At 45.7% G+C, this 22757-nt stretch overlaps 1 protein-coding gene across 5 annotated transcripts in view; it reads right to left on the reverse strand.

The window, feature by feature from the left end:
* Positions 1-609: 609 nt before the first annotated feature.
* The window catches only part of stxbp5l (syntaxin binding protein 5L), an 879402-nt gene continuing 857254 nt past the window's right edge, over positions 610-22757 (reverse strand). For all 5 annotated transcript variants that reach the window (XM_072513712.1, XM_072513711.1, XM_072513708.1 and 2 more), the window contains 2 exons: positions 12980-13200; positions 610-1328 (listed from right to left, as the gene is read on the reverse strand). In XM_072513712.1, the coding sequence (XP_072369813.1) occupies positions 1287-1328; positions 12980-13200 (263 nt within the window). In that variant the 3' untranslated portion in view covers positions 610-1286. The remainder of the gene's footprint in view (positions 1329-12979; positions 13201-22757) is intronic.

Here is a 22757-nt window from a genome sequence, read left to right on the forward strand (position 1 = left end):
CCAACCTTTTTCTGTTTTTACTTTAGATTTCCAACAGCTGTGGTCATTTGCTTTTTGTTCTATTGATCAGTACGTTATTAGTAACAACCAGTAGAGTGGACAGTATTAGGGGAACGTTTGAAGCATGCATGAGCTATACTACAGAGATTCTGATTTATTGAGATTTTGCATCTTATTTTTCTTCTACACACCGCATTTCAGAACGGGTGGAAGAGATATAAGCTGACACAGTATTACACCAATAAAGCAAACTGGACAAAATGGAAAAACTGTAGACCAACCAATTAAGATGGCACAAAATGTCTGGGCACCTACAGACAAGTGCATTGTCCAGTTCCTAAAAGTATATAACCTCCTGTAATCTGGATAATGATTGCTTTCTATAGAAATCCATGCAGAATAAGATATTAGCCAGTTTGATTAGGCTGACTGATTTTCGCCAGCTTGCCCAGTTCTGGTAAAGAAAGAACTGCATCAGTTACACTCTAACAGAGTAATCAAAATTCAAATCTGATGGTCTGACTTTCTGTTTGATTGTCAACAACATCAACCGTGCAACATATGCTTTTATCAATACCAGAGCAATATGCTAATTCCAAGCAAAATCTGTAGCTTAAGGAAGCTTTAATGAAAGTGAAAGATTCATCGCCAGGTTATTTGACATGGTTACCAGTTTGCCAAACAACACATCCAGTCATCCATTAAAATCAGCCAATCAATTAATTAGTCCATCCTCTAGTACAGTTCACATGCCCATTTTGGCTTTGCTATGTAGGTTTAAAAATAGAAATATTTTGATTGTTTCAATATTCTGCCTAATGAATTCCATCCCCTTCCTTTCCATAATAACATGCTTTTTTTTTTCATCATTAGAATGGTGTATTTTCATGCAAAGTTTTAAAGTAGGTCTAGTTTTCTAAAGGAGCATTTTCATCTAAACCTGTACGGGTTACTTCCAGGTTGCCTTTTCCCATTCTGAGAGTGAAAAAGTTTTACTCAAACAAAACATGTCCACGGTTGCAGTTCAGTAAACTGGAAACATAAGCTTCGAGGATAAAATCCTAGTAAAATGATAGACTGAGATCTCATGGTAAGCCTTTAGCTCAAATGTTTGTGTAATCAGAAGGTCTTGATTTATTTTTCCAAATCACTTTTGGGAATGGGGGATTTGGAGGAGAAAAACCATTTCTTTTCCAGCGACCAATGGAAGGAGACAATGTCCATTTCCCTGAATGGCATTATTGAATAAATACATTGTTAAGAGCTTCAGTCTTGATACCACCTCTTCAGAATTGATACCACTTCTTATCTCTGCATTTCAGCATCAACTGGAAAGGAGAAATGAAAAGTCCAAGTGAGAAGCTATCAGAAACAACCCAGTGACATAAACAGCCTCAGTAACACAGATTGCACATAGAAAACTGGTTTCCAGGAGAGAGATGTATAGATGACAGCATAATGTGTAAATGTTCAGTAATTTCAAGCTATTAAAGGCTCAGGAGGGATGAATTTCCTTTGCTCTTCTGCCTATGTCAGGAGGGGGATACCGAAGGTTTATTCCACCTAACTTGAAGCTGAATCAACCTATATTTGTGGTTTCTGGTCAATTGCACTTTTCTAACAAAGCTCTGGTGCAGAACCACTCATTGGCTTGTGCCTGGAGAGCAGCCAATTACAGTCCAATATCAGCTAGAAGGCCTTCACTGCAGAGATCTCACATTCTCGCCCTGCGAAGAGAATACATTTACTTTCAGACTCCCTCAAAAACTTTGCATCCAGATCCTCAAATACTCCAACTAAGTGGCTGGATTCATGGAGCAGAGCCAACTATTAATACAACTTTACATTTCAGCTTGTGAGAAGTGGAGACCTGAGAAAATTAGGTAGTGGCATTGTGATACCACTTCCATCGGATTGGTATTATGTTAACTACGTACACCTGCTGTGAATATGCTGCACTCTCAAGGTATTTCCCAAAGTACTCCAGCAATGCAAAGCGCTGAGTTTTATGGACGTTCATCTCATTTTTCTCTGCTTTGGCCTAGGAAATAGGAATTCTCCAGGTGTAAAGGAAATTCAAGGTAGGATCTTTTATATTTTTTATAGGCCAAGATAAATTGAAGAAATTAGCTTTGTCAGTACAATCAAATCTGTGTCATTCATTTTATCCCTCACATAGAGAAGGAGATAACACTGTGAGAAATGTCTCACTGAATGGTTTGATGTTGATTAATTGTACTCTGCTATTCATATTGGAGCAAATACCTTGGCTGTTAATATTTTCGAGGTAATATTTAGTTCTGGGACGGTTATTATTGTGAAGGCAAAGGTAACTTAGGTTTTCCCACCCTCCAGGATTGGCCTGGATTTTCCAGGAATTGAAGATCAGTTTCCAGGACACTGCTGTGGGCATCTCTGGAGAAAAACCATTGGGACATTAAAAACTATTGTTTTTTTTTGTCATTTTCTTTGAACATGTCTTTACCACATATAATATTGAAAATGGGGGTGCTCTTTGGCTGATGATGAAGCATCATTCAGTAGGTATTGACTCTTTTTGCTTTCCAATTGACACAGGAAGGCAATGCGTCACAAGGACTGTTTAATGGCTGAAGCATGAGGGTCAAGTCATATGATGAAACCACCATGAATATATTTAAACGCAGTTGGAAAATCTAAGGTAACTAAAATGCTGGGAGGTAGGGATTGCCAGTACACCTGAAAGAAAGTGCCAGTTCAGAAGGTTACCCATGCTTGTTCAATAGAGTCAGAATAGAAGATATAGAGCCATAAAACAGCTGACTGGGCTTACTCAGCTGGAGAGCTGGAGACATGGGGTGGGATTTTCAGATTTTTTGAAGAGTGTTTCAGCGGGTGTGAAAGACGGGAGGAAACCACCGCTCCGAGGGCGGCTTCCTCCACCGAATGTTTAGGCTCACAGATAAACAAAGATAAAGGCAGGTCCCATGCTGGTGAGGTGGGCTCAAACTGTCATAATATACACCAGTATATCATGGTGCAGACACACACACTGATGGACACACAGCAAGACCAATCAACACACACAACACTGCAGCCAATCACCAGTTAGAGCACACTCACTATATAGACAGAGGGCATCACTTTTCCCGCTCATTCGGGATGCAGCCTCTCAGATGATGTGTTGGGTGCTCTGGATCCGTGGAACAGATACAGGCCACCAACACTTAAAATAGTACAACACTATTTTATTAAGCTAGAAACTGTTGAACATACTTTCACTGTGGGTTAACACGATGTTAGATTAAACTAAAGACCTATGCCTGTCCTAACCTATCTATGCACTCAGCACATGGTGAAGATCTGTGCTGTAAGCTGTAATCTCTGTCCTTCTGAGAGGCTGCATCCCGAATAAGCGGGAACTCTGATGCCCTCTGTCTATATAGTGAGTGTGCTCTAACTGGTGATTGGCTGCGGTGTTGTATGTGTTGATTGATCTTGCTGTGTGTCCGTCAGTGTGTGTGTCTGCACCATGATATACTGGTGTATATTATGACACAAACAACATAGGATTTTAAAAGATTTAAAAAATAGAAACCCCAACATGTACCTCCCACCCCTTCACTAGCCCCACCGATTTGGAACCTCCCCCTCCCCCACAGAATCCACCCCCCACCCCCACCAGGGAACTCCCCATCCCCCCCACCACGGAGCTCACGCAGGGACACAGAACACCCACTACCCCCACAGGACAGCCACTCACACATCATCCCCATGGAACACCCTCCTAATACTGCCAAACCCACTGCCTGGCATGACCTGGGGGATGTACACACCTGTGTGTCTCTGGCGGGTTCTGCTCACCAGGAGCATGTTCTGGGGTACCTCTCATGATTCACGCCGACATGAATAAATAATTTAATGTGGGTGGCCTATCAGGTGTAAAGACCAGATAACAATATTTAAATATATTCAAATGGGGTTCTTGACGTTCAACGTCGGGATAACCACTACATCATCGGTTGGGAGTTAGGGCTTAGCAAAGTCTGAGGGAATTGAGAAGGCAATGGAAGGTTGCTGGTTCCACGCCAGGCAGTTAGGAGTCAGAGAAGCTCTGGGAACCATGTATTGCTCATATAGGAGACTGGAGTTTGTTGAAACCTAGGAGAGTGCCAGTTTAATGAAGTTAGCAGCCTGGAAAAGAGCTGGAATTGTGCTGGGGAAAATTGCAATCTGAGATCTCAATGGGGTAAAACCTGTTTTAGAACTCTCATTGGGATTTCCTGCCCCTGCTGTTGATTCCACCCCCCTAAAAACAGGAGTGGAAAATCTACCCCATAATGTCTACACTGCTTGTATAGAAAATTAGTCGCCAGAGATGTTTTGTTTTGGGTGTTATAGTTAAATTAATTTAAAGTATACAGTGAACCCCAGGAGGCTACATGACTCTGGAGATGGATAGAGATTATGAAGGTTCTCTGGTTTTACTTTAAATGTTTGTTTGCTGGGATATACCAAAAGTGTGCTGCTGTTAGTGGGTCGCAGGTAGTTAGGGCTCAAATAATAATAATAATAATAATAATAATAATAATAATAATAATAATAATAATAATCGCTTATTGTCACAAGTAGGCTTCAATGAAGTTACTGTGAAAAGCCCCTAGTCGCCACATTCCGGCGCCTGTTCGGGGAGGCCGGTACGGGAATTCAACCCGCGCTGCTGGCATTGTTTTGCATTACAAGCCAGCTGTTTAGCCCACTGTGCTAAACCAGCCCCTATAGAAGCCCATGGAGTCATTGGTGCAGCTGTTGGTTGCAGTTTAGACCTCGTGTGGTTTGCAGTTCACAGATAGCAAGCTCCAGAGTTAGGGTTTAGCAAAGTCTGAGGGAACTGAGAAGGCAGTGGAAGGTTGCTGGTTCCACGCCAGGCAGTTAGGAGTCAGAGAAGTCCAGGGAACCATGTATTGCTCATATAGCCAGGAGACTGGAGTTTGTTCAAACCCAGGACAATGTCAGTTTAATGAAGTTAGCAGCCTGGAAAAGAGCTGGAATTGTGCTGGTAATGGGAGGTGCGAATGCAGCTTTGGGAATCCATTTATGCACACTCTCTGTTTTCTTCCAACCAGCCCATCCACTATCCAGACTGATATGTTATCCCCTACACCGTGAGCTTTTTATTTTTTGCAATAACCTTTGATGTGGCACCTTATCAAATGCTTTCTGGAAATCCAAGTACTGTATACATATAGGCTCCCCTCTATCCTCAACACATGTTGCTCCTTCAAAGACCTCTCGTAAATTGGTTAAACTTTCTCTTTCATAAAACCATGCTTAATCTTCCCAAATACCTTGAACTTGTCTAAGTGCCCAGCTAGAACCTCCTTAATGATTGATTCTAACACCTTCCCGCAACAGACTTCAAGCTAACTGGCCTAGAATCCTACAATCCCTACATTGCAGAAGGAGGTAATTTGGCCGATCAAGTCTGCACGACCTTCGGAAAGAGCACCCTATCTTGGCCTACTCTCCCGCCCTATTCCTGTAACCCCACATAACCTACACATGTTTGGACACTAAAGGTCAATTTAGCATGGCCAATCCATGCCGATTTGCATGCCAACAATTGGGAATCACTTCGTAATCTGCGCATATCTGGACTGTCGGGTCACCCCCATACCTGTCGGGTCACCCCCATACTGGGGCAGGGGGGGGGGGGGTGGAGTGTGAAGTAGAAAATCCTGGAGTTGCTGAATTGTGCTGTGCGGGGGGCGATGAATTGTGTTGCATGGGGAGGGAGCCCAGCCGTGGGATCTTGCTATAGGGCCGCCTGCTCAAAAGGGCGGCACGATAACAGGAACCCTAGGGAATTCCTCACAATCCTCAGCATGCAAACGTTTGCATGCCAACGATTGGGAATCACTTACTGATTTGTGCCTCCAGCGGGAATGCGAATAACGTGCAATTGAGCTCCGGCGGGAGAACATAGGGAAGGATTCTTCGCTTGCCGACGGCGATTTAATAATTGGTGATCAAGAGGAGAATCCTTTTTTACGACTGAATCGGGGGCGGCGCCTGTTTTCAGTTGCTCCACCCCCTCCAAAATGGCGTCATAGAGGAGTGCGCCGCACGCCGTTGGGACAGCCTCAGGACGTTACCTGAAGGCTTTCCCCGATGGACCGAGTTCCTGACCACGCGGATGTCTCATGGTCTCAGTGGTCGGGAATCCGGCATGGCGGCTGTGGACTGTGTCCAGCGCCGCAAACAGTCAGGCAGGAGCCGTACTCTGGCCAAGGGGACTTCGGCGTGGGCTGGGGGGACTGGTGCGGGGTGGCTCGGGGGTGTCCATGGGGGCATTATCTGGCAGGTTGGGTCCGCGCACGGCCACCGGCATGATGTATGGTGCGAATGCTGCAGGTTGTCGCTGTGTGCATGCGTAGCCTCGGTCCCGGCAATTCTCCAGCCGTTTATATCGGGAAGGCCATGTGTTTTACGTTGCACGGCTACTAGCCCCTCACCGGTCAGAGAATAAGTGCTGGGGCCTCGCTGGTTTTTCCCACGTAAAACGCCATGGATCCTCCGGACAGAGCCCCAAAATCGGAGAACCCCGCCCATAGTCTCCCAAACGGAGAATCCTGCCCTATTTTCACGAGTGCCTTCTTTCCCCGACTATTCCTCATCTCTACCCAAATAAAAAGTTACTGATCCCTAACTGGATCATAACAACATATGTATGACGTGTTTGTCCCTCAGATTCTCCACCTGATGATTGTTTCATTGTGACCAATGCCAAACAGTAACTAAATAATTATCCACAATTAACAACTCACTTGGCCTGCATTTGCGATCATCCTAAAGTCCACCGCAGAGCAGCACACAAACTTCGCTAGAAGGGATCAGTGTTGGGACAAATGAATAGATGCAAACTCCCACCCCCACTGATTTTATTGGCCCAAAGTTTGCTGTACAAATAATGAAAAGACTTGCTCAAGTAACTGACAGCAATTTCTGGTGCCCACACTTTTGCAATTAAACCTACAAATCCTGAAGCCTCTATCAGTGATACCCTACTCCTTAAAAAAGCTGCGCAGTGGCAATCTTCCCTGTTTGAGTCTGCAAAGAGCTCACTGTCATGGTTTGAACTTTGGTTCTTCTGCCTCTAACATGGCTATAAAGGTTAGGGCTTGTCAGGAGTAACTGAGTTTCCAATCGCATATTAGGTGATAATTACTGCTGAACAATCTATCTGGATCTGAAAAAAATTCTACAAATGCAAATTCTCATCCCCTCAGAAGAAAACCAATGTTGCAGATTTTTAAAAACATAAAAAAATTGAAATAATATTTTTAAATATAGTTTTCCTTTTTTTTCATGTCTTTCCATTAATTCCATGTGTATGTCCCAATCTTTATTTTTGCTTCTTGTACAATGATTTAAACATATATTTATATCTGATGTTTTTACTTCCTGGTTTTCTGCCTGTGTGTCTCAGTGACGATTCTTCAATCTGATTGGTTAAATTGCCAATTTGCTGATTTACTTGCTCACGACTGTGCTGAATTTAAATGGATGCCAGATTACTAGAAATCTGACAAGCCTGTTGCGAGGTGAATAGTGAAAGCTGTTTTTGCTAACAGCAAAAACCAGGCTTTTAGGTTTCTATGAATCCGAGTCCTTGTCACTCTAATTTATTTGCCTTAACTGCATGATTTTAAGTTGGCAGCCCAGCATAGTAAAGAATGCTGCAACTTTTGTTTCATTATAGAGGAAAAAGCTAACATCTAATGATGGTATCTGCTGGGCTATCGTTGATTGGTTTAAAGCTACAAGCTGGAGTACGATGTGTCATAGTGAGAATGCTAAAAAGGCAAGTGAATTTGTAGTGTATGTTATAAATCTATGAACTGATTGTAACTACTTAATATAGTTCTTTCAGCATTTCATTCACAAATATGTTTTTTTTAAGGGTTACAATTTTATGAAAGGTGAATAATCCTTTTTTGTCAGGATATTTTCTCCCCTGTTCTGTTTTTTTTTTGCGACTCCTCATAAGAACTAGGAGCAGGAGTAGGCCATCTGGCCCCTCGAGCCTGCTCCGCCATTCAATGAGATCATGGCTGATCTTTTGTGGACTCAGCTCCACTTTCCGGCCCGAACACTATAATCCCTTTATTCTTCAAAAAACTATCTATCTTTATCTTTCAAAAATTTAATGAAGGCGCCTCTACTGCTTCACTGGGCAAGGAATTCCATAGATTCACAACCCTTTGGGTGAAGAAGTTCCTCCTAAACTCAGTCCTAAATCTACTTCCCCTTATTTTGAGGCTATGCCCCCTAGTTATGCTTTCACCCGCCAGTGGAAACAATCTGCCCGCATCTATCCTATCTATTTCCTTCATAATTTTATATGTTTCTATAAGACCCCCCCTCATCCTTCTAAATTCCAACGAGTACAGTCCCAGTCTTCTCAACCTCTCCTCGTAATCCAACCCCTTCAGCTCTGGGATTAACCTAGTGAATCTCCTCTGCACACCCTCCAGTGCCAGTACGTCCTTTCTCAAGTAAGGAGACCAAAACTGAACACAATACTCCAGGTGTGGCCTCACTAACACCTTATACAATTGCAGCATAACCTCTCTAGTCTTAAACTCCATCCCTCTAGCAATGAAGGACAAAATTCCATTTGCCTTCTTAATCACCTGTAAACCAACGTTTTGCGACTCATGCACTAGCACACCCAGGTCTCTCTGCACAGCAGCATGTTTTAATATTTTATCATTTAAATAATAATCCCTTTTGCTGTTATTCCTACCAAAATGGATAACCTCACATTTGTCAACATTGTATTCCATCTGCCAGACCCTAGCCCATTCATTTAGCCTATCCAAATCCCTCTGCAGACTTCCAGTATCCTCTGCACTTTTTGCTTTACCACTCATCTTAGTGTCGTCTGCAAACCTGGACACATTGCCCTTGGTCCTCAACTCCAAATCATCTATGTAAATTGTGAACAATTGTGGGCCCAACACTATCCCTGAAGGACACCACTAGCTACTGATTGCCAACCAGAGAAACACCCATTAATCCCCACTCTTTGCTTTCTATTAATCAACCAATCCTCTATCCATGCTACTACTTTCCCCTTAATGCCATGCATCTTTATCTTATGCAGCAACCTTTTGTGTGGCACCTTGTCAAAGGCTTTCTGGAAATCCAGATATACCACATCCATTGGCTCCCCGTTATCTACCGCTCTGGTAATGTCCTCAAAAAATTCCACTAAATTAGTTCGGCATGACCTGCCCTTTATGAACCCATGCTGCGTCTGCCCAATGGGACAATTTCCATCCAGATGCCTCGCTATTTCTTCCTTGATGATAGATTCCAGCATCTTCCCTACTACCGAAGTTAAGCTCACTGGCCTATAATTACCCGCTTTCTGCCTACCTCCTTTTTTAAACAGTGGTGTCACGTTTGCTAATTTCCAATCCGCCGGGACCACCTCAGAGTCTAGTGAATATTGGTAAATTATCACTAGTGCATTTGCAATTTCCCTAGCCATCTCTTTTAGCACTCTGGGATGCATTCCATCAGGACCAGGAGACTTGTCTACCTTTAGCCCCATTAGCTTGCCCATTACTACCTCCTTAGTGATAACAATCTTCTCAAGGTCCTCACCTGTCATAGCCTCATTTCTATCAGTCACTGGCATGTTATTTGTGTCTTCCACTGTGAAGACCGACCCAAAAAACCTGTTCAGTTCCTCAGCCATTTTCTCATCTCTCATTATTAAATCTCCCTTCTCACCCCCTAAAGGACCAATATTGGACTTCCGGTGACGGCGGCCGGGAGGCAGCCGCGCGTTGGAGGGCTCCCGTTCGGGAACGGCATTGTTGGGGAGTAACGCCCGGTCCTAGGGCCAGCGACGGCAGTAAAAGTCGAAAGACAGCGCACAGAGAAGAAGGATGTCAAAAAACAGCCAAAAAGAAAACGGCCGTGAAAAAAGCGGCTGAAAGTCCGTTGGGGAGTGGAAAGGTCACCGCGGGGTCAGCAAAGAAAATGGAGGCTGGAGCACCAGGGAAGGCCGCACTGCTTAAGGCTGAAGAAATAACTAAGGTGATGGCTGTGGAATTCGAAAAGCAGGAGGCGCAGATTGCGAAATGCATGGAGACGGTGAGGAAGGAGATGAGGGAGGTGTTGAGTGCGCTGGTGGAGGATGTGGTTTCCCCGGTGATGACGGCGGTGGCGAGCGCAGTGGCGGAGGTGCGAGAGCAAGGGGAGGCGCTGAAGGAAGTGGAGGAGACGTTATTGCAGCACGGTGATCAACTTGCCTCGATGGGGAAGGAGATGCGGAAGGTGATCGACACTAACAAGGATCTGCGAGGAAAAATGGAAGACCTGGAAAACAGATCCAGGCGACAGAATTTGAGGATTGTGGGGCTGCCCGAAGGAGTTGAAGGACCAAAGCCGACTGAGTATTTTGCCGCGATGCTGGCAAAACTATTGGGGGAGGGGAAGGATCCCTCCCGATATGAACTGGATCGGGCTCATCGGTCGTGGAGGCCTGTACCAAAGGCGAGTGAGCCGCCAAGGGCAGTGACTCTGTGCTTCCGCAGGTACAGTGTGAAGGAGAAGGTCCTGAGCTGGGCCAAGCAGAAGCGGGTGGTGCAGTGGGCTGGAGCTGGTATACGTGTATACCAGGACTTTACGGTGGAGCTGGCGAGGAGGCGGGCTGCCTTCAACCGGGTGAAGAGGGCACTGTACATTAGCAAGGTGCAGTGCGGCATTGTATATCCAGCGAAGCTGAGGGTGACTTATAAGCTCAGGGACTTTTATTTTGGAACGGCGGAAGCAGCGGAGGAGTTTGCGAAGGCAGAAAGACTGTGGCAGAACTGACAAATTGAGGAATGGCCATGTGCCGATGTAACCTCATGACTGTATTTTCTTCTTTTTTGTATCACTGCGTGCGGGTGTAGAGGCTAAAGGAGCCAATTTTGTATATATTTGGACAAGGGAAGGGACGGGACTTTCACTCGAAATGTGGGCTCTTTGGGGTGTAGGAGGATATGTGGGGTTTGTGTGCTAAAAGGGGATCTTTGGGCTCTCCTAGGGCCGGAAAAGGGGGAAAGGGACCTGGGCGGGGGCCTCCACGCTGGCTGGTTTAAGCCGGCCAGTGAACAGGAGTGAGGTGGGGGGAGGGGCTGCGGCCATCGGAGCCTGGCAGAACAGGGTCCGAGTGGTCTAGCCGGGGTGGAAAGTTGGGGGGAAGGAACCGAGGTTGGGAGGAGGAGTTTTACAAGAGGCAGTGGACGGGAGGAGCTGGAGACTTGGGGGGGGGGGGGTATCATGTACGGTACTCTCTCAGAGGCTGGGCGGCGTTGGTTGGGGGGGGGGGGGAGCTGTGTAGATTAAGGGGGACTACGGGTAATCCCTGATTCCTTTTTGCCATTTGTTTATGTAAACATGCGGGTTGAGGTTTGGGGGTTGGTGGGTAGATGGGATCGTTGTCATTATGGGGATTGACATATCTTGCTGATTATTGTTTATTGTTGATGGGTGTAAATGTGGGAGAAAATGTGAAAAAGGAGGAGAATAAAAAAAAATGAAGGACCAATATTTAGCTTGGCCACTCTTTTTTGTTTTATATATTTGTAGAAACTTTTACTATCTGTTTTTAGATTCTGAGCAAGTTTTCTCTCATAATCTATCTTACTCTTCTTTATAGCTTTTTTAGTAGCTTTCTGTTGCTCCCTAAAGATTTCCCAGTCCTCTAGTCTCCCACTAATCTTTGCCACTTTGTATGCTTTTTCCTTCAATTTGATACTCTCCCTTATTTCCTTAAGATATCCACGGTCGATTTTCCCTCTTTCTACTGTCCTTCCTTTTTGTTGGTACAAACCTTTGCTGAGCACCGTGAAACCTTTGCTGAGTACCTCTCCACCCTCCATCTGTATTTTAAATTCCACCATATTGTGATCGCTCCTTACGAGATCATGAATCAATCCTGTCTCGTTACACAGGACCAGATCTAGGACCGCTTGTCCCCTCGTAGGTTCCATTACATACTGCTCGAGGAAACTGTCGCGGATACATTCTATAAACTCCTCCTCAAGGCTGCCTTGACTGACCTGGTTAAACCAATCGACATGTAGATTAAAATCCCCCATGATAACTGCTGTACCATTTCTACATGCATCTGTTATTTCTTTGTTCATTGCCTGCCCCACTATAATGTTACTATTTGGTGGCCTATAGACTACTCCTATCAGTGACTTTTTCGCCTTACTATTCCTGATTTCCACCCAAATGGATTCAACCTTATCCTCCATAGCACCGATGTCATCCCTTAGTATTGTCCTGATGTCATCCTTAAATAACAGAGCTACACCACCTCCCTTACCATCCACTCTGTCCTTCCGAATAGTTTAATACCCTTGGATATTTAACTCCCAGTCGTGACCATCCTTTAACCATGTTTCAGTAATGGCCACTAAATCATAGTCATTCACGATGATTTGCACCATCAACTCATTTACTTTATTCCGAATACTACGAGCATTCAGATAAAGTACACTTATGTTGGCTTTTTTACCTCTGTTTTGAATCTTAACACCTCGATCAATAACCAGTCCTAAGTTATATTTCCTCTTAATTTTTCTCCTAATTTTCCTTGTCGTTGATCCCATATCTTCATGTAACAACCTGCCGCGTTGCTTAAAATCTACCCATGGCATGGGATTATTTGTTTTGTTAAAAGTTACATGGGGAACTTTTCTGTAGTTTAGAGAATAAGTTGCTTTAAAACTAGTTTTTAATTAATGTTCCTTTAGTTTGCTACAGTACAAGTCTTAGAACTTGAAATCTGGTCATGTGATCCTTTCCTGCCCGTCCCTGGAAATTCTCTCTATGGGGATCGTAACACAATGCACAAGTAGATTGCTTTTTACTTTACACTGATATACTACAAAGATGAAAATTATTTAAACAAGCATACGGCTTTTACCTCATGCGCATGTTTAGAGAATGTCTCTGCACTCGACATCATGGCTGCACTTCGGTCTTCCAGTTCGCCCAGTCTTTGCCCACGTTCATCCAAAGCTATCCGAGCACGAGCAAGATCGCCCACAACTCCAGATGCAGCACCCTTAACACCCTCAAGTCCACCAGGTCCAGGGATGTGCTGGGCAAGAGTCCGAGATGCCTTGCCTGCTGAAGCCTCACCAACTTAAAGAAAAAAAATAAGAAAATCATAATTCTAATTAACTACAGTATTTTTAATATTTCAGAAAATCAATAATTATTCACATTTTCTTTTTTTTTTACCAGTGTGGTAAAACTTTCAGTTCCTCGTCAAATTTTCTCAATTGCTTAAATAGGGTGGTACCAGCAGGTCTTTAGGACACTCATAAAGGTTTAAAAAGTTAAATTAATATTTCATATGGTTTCATATCTTGGTGCTTGAAACAGTCGGGAAAATCACATGTCTGTCTGTTTTGGTGCCTATTGTGACAATGGAGTATCATCAGCAAGAAATATTAAAGCAACAGTTCAGTTATAGGGATGGTAGTGTAGTGGTAATGTGACTGGACTAGCAATCCAGAGGTTGGACTAATGCTCTGGCAATTGGTAGAATTTATATTCAATTAGTTCAGAAATCTGGAATAAAAAGCTAGTCTCACTAATAGTGAACATGAAGCTGCCAATTGTCAGAAACAACAATCTGCCTTGCATGCAAGTTCTGATATAATTTGTGTTTGACAGTTTTTATTTGCACTCATGTGACATTAATTGCACTCAAAACAATTATTTAACATTATAAGTAATGTAACTGACATCAATTCCCCAAACTGCAGCACTCAAACATCTGCGATTAGCAATATCACTTAAGCATTCGGACACCAAAAATTATCAGAGTTTATGTCCTATATTTCTGAATTTCCACAGCTTCAAACATCCTGGGCACAATTTTCCCATCGGGGGCGGGATTCTCCCCTACCCGGCGGGACGGGGGGTCCCGGAGGGATGGAGTGGCGGGAACCACTCCGGCGTCGGGCCGCCCCAAAGTTGCTCCACACCTTTAGGGGCCTTGAGGGGCTAGCCCCGCGCGGGAGTGGTTTCTGCTCCACCGGCCAGTGTGGAAGGCCTTTGGCGTGAGTCCGCACATGCGTGGGAGCGTCAGCGGCTGCTGATGTCATCCCCGCGCATGCGCAGGCGGTGGTGTCTCTTCTGCGTCGGCCATGGTGAATGCTGTGGTCGAGGTGGAGGGAAAGGAGTGCCCTCGGGTCTAAGTGCCGAGGCCGGAGTGAAAACCGGAGTGTTTCACTCCGGTGTCGGAGCCCGCTCCCAGACCCCTATTCTCCCGCCCCTGGGGGCTCGGAGCAGCGTCGCGTCATTTACGCGCGTCGGGCCTTCGCGGCGCCGCGTAAATGACGCAGCCGGTGCCGCGTAAATGACGTCATCTGCGCATGCGCGGTTGCCGTCCTCCCCGAGGCCGCCCCACAGGAAGATGTCGGATGGATCTTGCGGGACGGCGGAGGAAAGGAGGTCCTCCTTCAGAGAGGCCGGCCCGCCGATCGGTGGCCACTGATCGCGGGCCAGACCCCATTTGAGGCCCCCCCCCGTTGCAGGAACTACCCTCCACCCCCCACAGGCCGCCCCCCCCCAGCGTTCCCGCGCTGTTCCCGCCAGCAGCGACCAGGTGTGGACGGCGCCGGTGGAAACCCGTTGTATTGGGCAGGCCGCTCGGCCCATCCGGGCCAGAGAATCGCTGCTCGCGCGTTGCAAACGGGCGTCGGGGCGGCGTGGCGGGACACGCGTGGCGCCCCAGCGATTCTCCCACCCGGCATGGGGGGGGGGGGGGGGGGGGGGGGGGGGGGGGGGGAGAATTCCGCCCCTTAAAACTGAGCTAACTTTAAAAAAGGCCGGCTTGGTGTAAGTTTAAATATGTTAGTTTTATGTTTTGCTTAATAACCTATAGTGCAGCATAACCATGTCAGCAGCCCCTCACCATCCGCACCCCCCTGCCAAAGATTGCAGCAGCTTTAATTTTTTTAATTTTCTTCCCAGCATCACTGCCCCCTCCGTTGGTGAAATGTACCCCCCCCCACCACCACCCACTGCCGTGATCAATTTTCTCCCAACCCCACCCCTTCTCCGGAGAAACGTTGCCAATACCTCTAAATTGCAGCAGTTCTCTTCCCCTCCCCTTCTCCCCCATACTCATCGCTTCCTCCTCCTTCCTGCCATCAACTGTCTCTCCATCCACTTCCCTCTTCCGCTAACCAGAATTCAGTTTGCAGGGCCAGCCAGAAACCAAAATGACTTGAGGCCAGCCCTGGTCGGCAACAAGGTGATAATTTCAGATGTGTGGTGGGGGAATAATGGAGGAAGGAGTCACGGGCGGCATGGTGGCCCTCGCCCAAGGCTTCTAACCTCCCCAGCCCCTCCAAACCACTCCTCCAACCACCAACAAACAAAGAAGAACAAAAGCACACTCACCATCGCCGCTTACCTGTCGGAACCCACCCCAAAATACCCATCCCAGACATTTTACCAGAAACACAAATCTCCTCTCCAGAGTTCAGTGTCCTCATTACCTTCCTAGCCCATGGTCTCTCATAAACTCCATCGCTCCCTCTGACGAGTCAAAATAAAACTCCTGCTTCTGATGAGTCATCCATAAGCGGGCTGGTTACAGAACCCCAAAATTAATTCCCTTTTTGAAGAGGACAGCCTTTACCCGGTTGCCATGATGTGGAGATGCCGGCGTTGGACTGGGGTGAGCACAGTACGAAGTCTTACTGGTGTTGTAAGACTTTGTACTGTGTTTACCCGGTTGAACCTTGCTCTCCTCTTCGCCAGTTCCGCACCCAGGTCCTGGTAGACCGCAGCTCACTCCCTTCCCAGTTGCACCTCCTGTTCTGACTCACCCACTGCAAAATATTTTCCTTGTCCCAGAAACGGTGCAACCGCACCACCATTGCCCTCCCACTTATGGCCTCCTCCTCAACGCCCTGTGTGCCCGATCCCCTCGAGTGGCCGATAAAAGGCCCCTTCAACAATCAACTGCTCCAACATCCTTGCCACATTCTTGTAGCATCTGCTCCCTCAATACCCTCAGGCATCCCGACTATGTCCCACTTTCTCAATCGCCGCCGTAAGCGGCTCCATCACCTTAGCCAGGTCCTCCGACGTCTCCTTCCTCTGCTGCTGGAATTTATTATTTAAAAACTCTACTAGTTGCTCCATCGACCACTTGTTGGGCAGCGCTGCCCTCTTGCCCTCCGCCATTTTTACCTGTGGCGCACCATGAAAACTGCTCTGCTCCAGCTGCTCTCTCTTTCTTGTGGCACTTCTTGTCCTCTGATTCATGCACCACACTCACCAAAGGAGTACTACCTTCCCTGGGCACTCACACATCTTTCACCCTCAAAAAAACCCCAATATGGGTGGGGAAGGACCAACAAAATCCACCTTGACTGGGAGCCACCAAATACGCGACCACTCACTCCATGGCCACCTAACGGAAGGTCTCCCATCAATACTCTTATTCATCAGTAAAGTGATGGAAAGGATCGGCAACAGTGTTATTAAGTGGCACTTATTCAGCAATAACCTGCTCACCAATGCTCAGTTTGGGTTCCGTCAGGGGAGCTCAGCTCCAGAACCCATTACTGCCTTGGTCCATACTAGGGCTGAATCCAGAAGTAAGGTGAAATCATTTCCCTTGGTATCATGGCAGCATCTGTGGCATCAAAGAGCCCCAGCAAAATTTAAGTGAGTAGGAATCAGCGGGGGGGAAGAAATTTTGCATGTCTGCAGTGACTCTCACAAACGTCTACAGGTGTGCCATAGAGAGCATCCTATCCGGCTGCATCACAGCCTGGCGTGGCAACTGCTCGGTCCAATTTCACAAGAAACAGGAGAGTGTGGTGAACTCAGCCCAACGCATCACTCAAGTTTGCCACCCCCACATTGATTCTGTATACACTTCCCGCTGCCTCAGGAAGGCAGACAGCATTATCAGAGACCCTTCCCACCCAGGCATTGCCTTCTTCCAGACCCTTCCATCAGGCAGAAGGTACAGAAGTCTGAAGACCCGCACATCCAGACATAGGAACAGCTTCTTCTCCACAGCTACAAGACTCCTCAATGACTCCCCCTCGAACTGATCTGTTCCCTGTAAGAACATCATACACGACGCCCAAAGCTGCTCTTGCTCATGTATTTGCTTTGTTTGGCCACTTGTTCCGCACTGTAACCAATCACTGTTTGTCGATGTATCATTTGTCAATGTTCTCTGTTGATTACTCTTTTGTCTACTATATACGTACTGTGTACGTTCCCTCGGCCGCAGAAAAATACTTTTCATTGTACTTCGGTACATGTGACAATAAATCATAAATCAAATCAAATCCAATGGTTTGAGTCATAGCTAGCACAAATGACGTGGTTGAGGTTCTTGGAGCAAAACATCCCAGTTCCAGGACATCACTGTAGGAGTTCCTCAGGATAGTGTCTGAGACACAACCATCTTCAGTTGATTCATCAATGACCTTCCCTCCATCATAAGGTCAGAAGTGGAGATGTGTGATGATTACATAATGGTCAGTGCCATTCATGACTCCTCAGATACTGTGAGGTACAGTCTGCATCATGTAGAAAGATCTGGATAACATTCAGGCTTAGGCTAATAAGTGTCAAGTAATATTCAAGCCACACAAATGCCAGGGAATGACCACCCCCAATGAGAGAATCTAACCATTTCCCATGGGTGGCATGGTGGCAAGCACTGTTGCTTCACAGCAGCAGGGACCCGGGTTCGATTCCTAGCTTGGGTCACTGTCTTTGTGGAGTCTGCACATTCTCCCAATGTCTGCGTGGGTTTCCTCCGGGTGCTCCGGCTTCCTCCCACAAGTCCCAAAAGATGTGCTTGGTAGGTGCATTGGACATTCTGAATTCTCCCTTGGTGTACCCGAACAGGCGCCGGAGTGTGGCGACTAGGGGATTTTCAGAGTAACTTCATTGCAGTGTTAATATAAGCCTGCTTGTGACAACAATAAATATTATTATTGATGTTCTACAACATTGCCATCCCCGAGTCCCTCACCATCAACATCATGGTGGTGGTGGTGGTGGGGGGGGGGGGGGGGCATTGCACGCAGTTCCATTGGCTAGAATCTCAACTGGATCAGCCATATAAGTACATTGGTACTTATATGAGGAGGACAGAGGCTTGAGAATTTGCAGCTGACTCATCTCCTGACTCCCCAAAATATGTCCACCATCTACAAGGGACATAGAATATAGGAGTACTCGCCACTTGCCTTGTTGGGTGTTGCTCCAACAATTCTAAAGCTCAACTCCAGGACAAAGCAGCCCACTTAAATGGCATCCCATCCACCTTAAACATTCACTCTCTCCACAACCAGTGCAAAGTGCCAGCAGTCGATACTGTCTGTAAGATGCACTGTAATAACTAACCCAATTTCAGTTGACAACACCATCCAAACCCATGACCTCCATTCACCTAGAAGGACAAGGGCAGTAGGTATATGGGATCACCATCACCTGCAAGTTCTCCTCCAAATCACAGGCCATCCTGACTTGGAATTATATCCTTCATTATTTATTGGTTAAAAACTTTCAAAACCCTCCCTAACAGTGCTGTGGGTGTACATACAGCACATGAACTGCAGCAATTCAAGGTGGCATCTCATGTAAAAATCTGGTTTGTAATTGTTATGTTTTAGAGTATAACTTTTTGTTTTAGTGATATTACTTTTAAGTTGGATGTTGAGTGTTCAATGTATGCTAAATGGAAACATCTGATTAAGAAACTGATAAGGAACCCTGAAATAAGTGCAATTCATATATATCTGGGGTAATTACAGTTCAAAGTATTTGTTTAATGGGGGTACACTTCAACAACAGGGGACTTGAACCATAGATGACCCATATCTGGACCTCTCAGTACATAAGAACGAGGAGCAGGAGTAGGCCATCTGGCCCCTCGAGCCTGCTCCACCATTCAATGAGATCATGGCTGATCTTTTGTGGACTCAGCTCCACTTTCCGGCCCGAACACCATAACCCTTAATCCCTTTATTCTTCAAAAAACTATCTATCTTTATCTTTAAAAAATGTAATGAAGGAGCCTCTACTGCTTCACTGGGCAAGGAATTCCATAGATTCACAACCCTTTGGGTGAAGAAGTTTCTCCTAAACTCAGTCCTAAATCTACTTCCCCTTATTTTGAGGCTATGCCCCCTAGTTATGCTTTCACCCACCAGTGGAAACAACCTGCCCGCATCTATCCTATCTATTCCCTTCATAATCTTATATGTTTCTAGAAGATACCCCTCATCCTTCTAAATTCCAACGAGTACAGTCCCAGTCTACTCAACCTCTCCTCGTAATCCAACCCCTTCAGATCTGGGATTAACCTAGTGAATCTCCTCTGCACACCCTCCAGTGCCAGTACGTCCTTTCTCAAGTAAGGAGACCAAAACTGAACACAATACTCCAGGTGTGGCCTCACTAACACCTTATACAATTGCAGCAGAACCTCCCTAAGTCTTAAACTCCATCCCTCTAGCAATGAAGGACAAAATTCCATTTGCCTTCTTAATCACCTGTTACACCTGTAAACCAACTTTTTGTGACTCATGCACTAGCACACCTAGGTCTCTCTGACCAGCAGCATGTTTTAATATTTTATCATTTAAATAATAATCCCTTTTGCTGTTATTCCTACCTAAATGGAGAACCACACATTTGTCAACATTGTATTCCATCTGCCAGACCCTAGCCCATTCACTTAGCCTATCCAAATCCCTCTGCAGACTTCCAGTATCCTCTGCACTTTTTGCTTTACCACTTATCTTAGTGTCGTCTGCAAACTTGGACACATTGCCCTTGGTCCCCAACTCCAAATCATCTATGTAAATTGTGAACAGTTGTGGGCCCAACACTGATCCCTGAGGGACACCACTAGCTACTGATTGCCAACCAGAGAAACACCCATTAATCCCCACTCTTTGCTTTCTATTAATTAACCAATCCTCTATCCATGCTACTACTTTCCCCTTAATGCCATGCATCTTTATCTTATGCAGCAACCTTTTGTGTGGCACCTTGTCAAAGGCTTTCTGGAAATCCAGATATACCACATCCATTGGCTCCCCGTTATCTACCGCACTGTTAATGTCCTCAAAAAATTCCACTAAATTAGTTAGGCACGACCTGCCCTTTATGAACCCATGCTGCGTCTGCCCAATGGGACAATTTCCATCCAAATGCCTCGCTATTTCTTCCTTGATGATAGATTCCAGCATCTTCCCTACTACCGAAGTTAAGCTCACTGACCTATAATTACCCGCTTTCTGCCTACCTCCTTTTTTAAACAGTGGCGTCACGTTTGCTAATTTCCAAACCGCCGGGACCACCCCAGAGTCTAGTGAATTTTGGTAAATTATCACTAGTGCATTTGCAATTTCCCTAGCCATCTCTTTTAGCATTCCATCAGGTCCAGGAGACTTGTCTACCTTTAGCCCTATTAGCTTGCCCATCACTACCTCCTTGGTGATAACAATCCTCTCAAGGTCCTCACCTGTCATAGCCTCATTTCCATCAGTCACTGGCATGTTATTTGTGTCTTTCACTGTGAAGACCGACCCAAAAAACCTGTTCAGTTCTTCAGCCATTTCCTCATCTCCCATTATTAAATCTCCCTTCTCATCCTCTAAAGGACCAATATTTACCTTAGCCACTCTTTTTTGTTTTATGTATTTGTAGAAACTTTTACTATCTGTTTTTATATTCTGAGCAAGTTTACTCTCATAATCTATCTTACTCTTCTTTATAGCTTTTTTAGTAGCTTTCTGTTGCCCCCTAAAGATTTCCCAGTCCTCTAGTCTCCCACTGATCTTTGCTACTTTGTATGTTTTTTCCTTCAATTTGATACTCTCCCTTATTTCCTTAGATATCCATGGTCGATTTTCCCTCTTTTTACCGTCCTTCCTCTTTGTTGGTATAAACTTTTGCTGAGCACTGTGAAAAATCACTTGGAAGGTTCTCCACTGTTCCTCAACTGTTTCACCAACAAGTCTTTGCTCCCAGTCTACCTTAGCTAGTTCTTCTCTCATCCCATTGTAATCTCCTTTGTTTAAGCACATAACACTAGTGCTTGATTTTACCTTCTCACTCTCCATCTGTATTTTAAATTCCACCATATTGTGATCGCTCCTTCCGAGAGGATCCCTAACTATGAAATCCTGAATCAATCCTGTCTCATTACACAGGACCAGATATAGGACCGCTTTTTCCCTTGTAGGTTCCATTACATACTGTTCTAGGAAACTATCACGGATACATTCTATAAACTGCTCCTCAAGGCTGCCTTGACCAACCTGGTTAAACCAATCGACATGTAGATTAAAATCCCCCATGATAACTGCTGTACAATTTCTACATGCATCAGTTATTTCTTTGTTTATTGCCTGCCCCACCATAATGTTACTATTTGGTGGCCTATAGACTACTCCTATCAGTGACTTTTTCGCCTTACTATTCCTGATTTCCACCCAAATGGATTCAACCTTATCCTCCATAGCACCGATGTCATCCCTTACTGTTGCCCAGATGTCATCCTTAAATAACAGAGCTACACCACCTCCCTTACCATCCACTCTGTCCTTCCGAAAAGTTTGATACCCTCGGATATTTAACTCCCAGTCGTGACCATCCTTTAACCATGTTTCAGTAATGGCCACTAAATCATAGTCATTCACGATGATTTGCGCCATCAACTCATTTACCTTATTCCGAATACCACGAGCATTCAGGTAAAGTACACTTATGTTGGCTTTTTTACCTCTGTTCTGAATCCTAACACCTCGATCAGTAACCTCTCCCAAGTTATATTTCCTCTTAACCTTTCTCCTAATTTTCCTTGTCGTTGAACCCATATCTTCATGTAGCAACCTGCCGCGTCGCTTACCATTAATGTTTTCGCTTCCCGTTTTATTCCTTTTAGTATTCCTGGTCCTATTCACTGAGCTCCCCTCAGTCACTGTACCTTGTACTGTCGCCCTTTTTGATTTTTGACTGTGGCTTCTCTGCCTTACACTTTCCCCCTTACTGCCTTTTATTTCTGTCCCTGTTTTACTACCGTCCAACTTCCTGCATCGGTTCCGATCCCCCTGCCACATGAGTTTAAACTCTCCCCAACAGCTCTAGCAAAACACCCCCCCTAGGACATCGGTTCCAGTCCTGCCCAGGTGCAGACGGTCCGGTTTGTACTGGTCCCACCTCCCCCAGAACCGGTTCCAATGTCCCAGGAATTTGAATCCCTCCCTCTTGCACCATCTCTCGAGCCACGAATTCATCCTCTCTATCCTGACATTCCGATTCTGCCTAGCTCGTGGCACTGGTAGCAATCCTGAGATTACTACCTTTGAGGTCCTACTTTTTAGTTTAACTCCTAGCTCCCTAAATTCAGCTTGTAGGACCTCGTCCCGTTTTTTACCTATATCGTTGGTGCCTATGTGCACCACGACAGCTGGCTGTTCACCCTCCCCCCCCCAGAATGTCCTGCAGCCATTCCGAGACATCCTTGACCCTTGCACCAGGGAGGCAACATACCATCCTGGAGTCGCGATTGCATCCGCAGAACTGCCTGTCTATTCCCCTTACAATTGAGTCCCCTATCACTATTGCCCTGCCATTCTTCTTCCTGCCCAGCTGCGCAGCAGAGCCAGCCACGGTGCCATGAACCTGGC

This window comes from Scyliorhinus torazame, chromosome 8, assembly GCF_047496885.1.
Source record: "Scyliorhinus torazame isolate Kashiwa2021f chromosome 8, sScyTor2.1, whole genome shotgun sequence".
Taxonomy (NCBI): domain Eukaryota; kingdom Metazoa; phylum Chordata; class Chondrichthyes; order Carcharhiniformes; family Scyliorhinidae; genus Scyliorhinus; species Scyliorhinus torazame.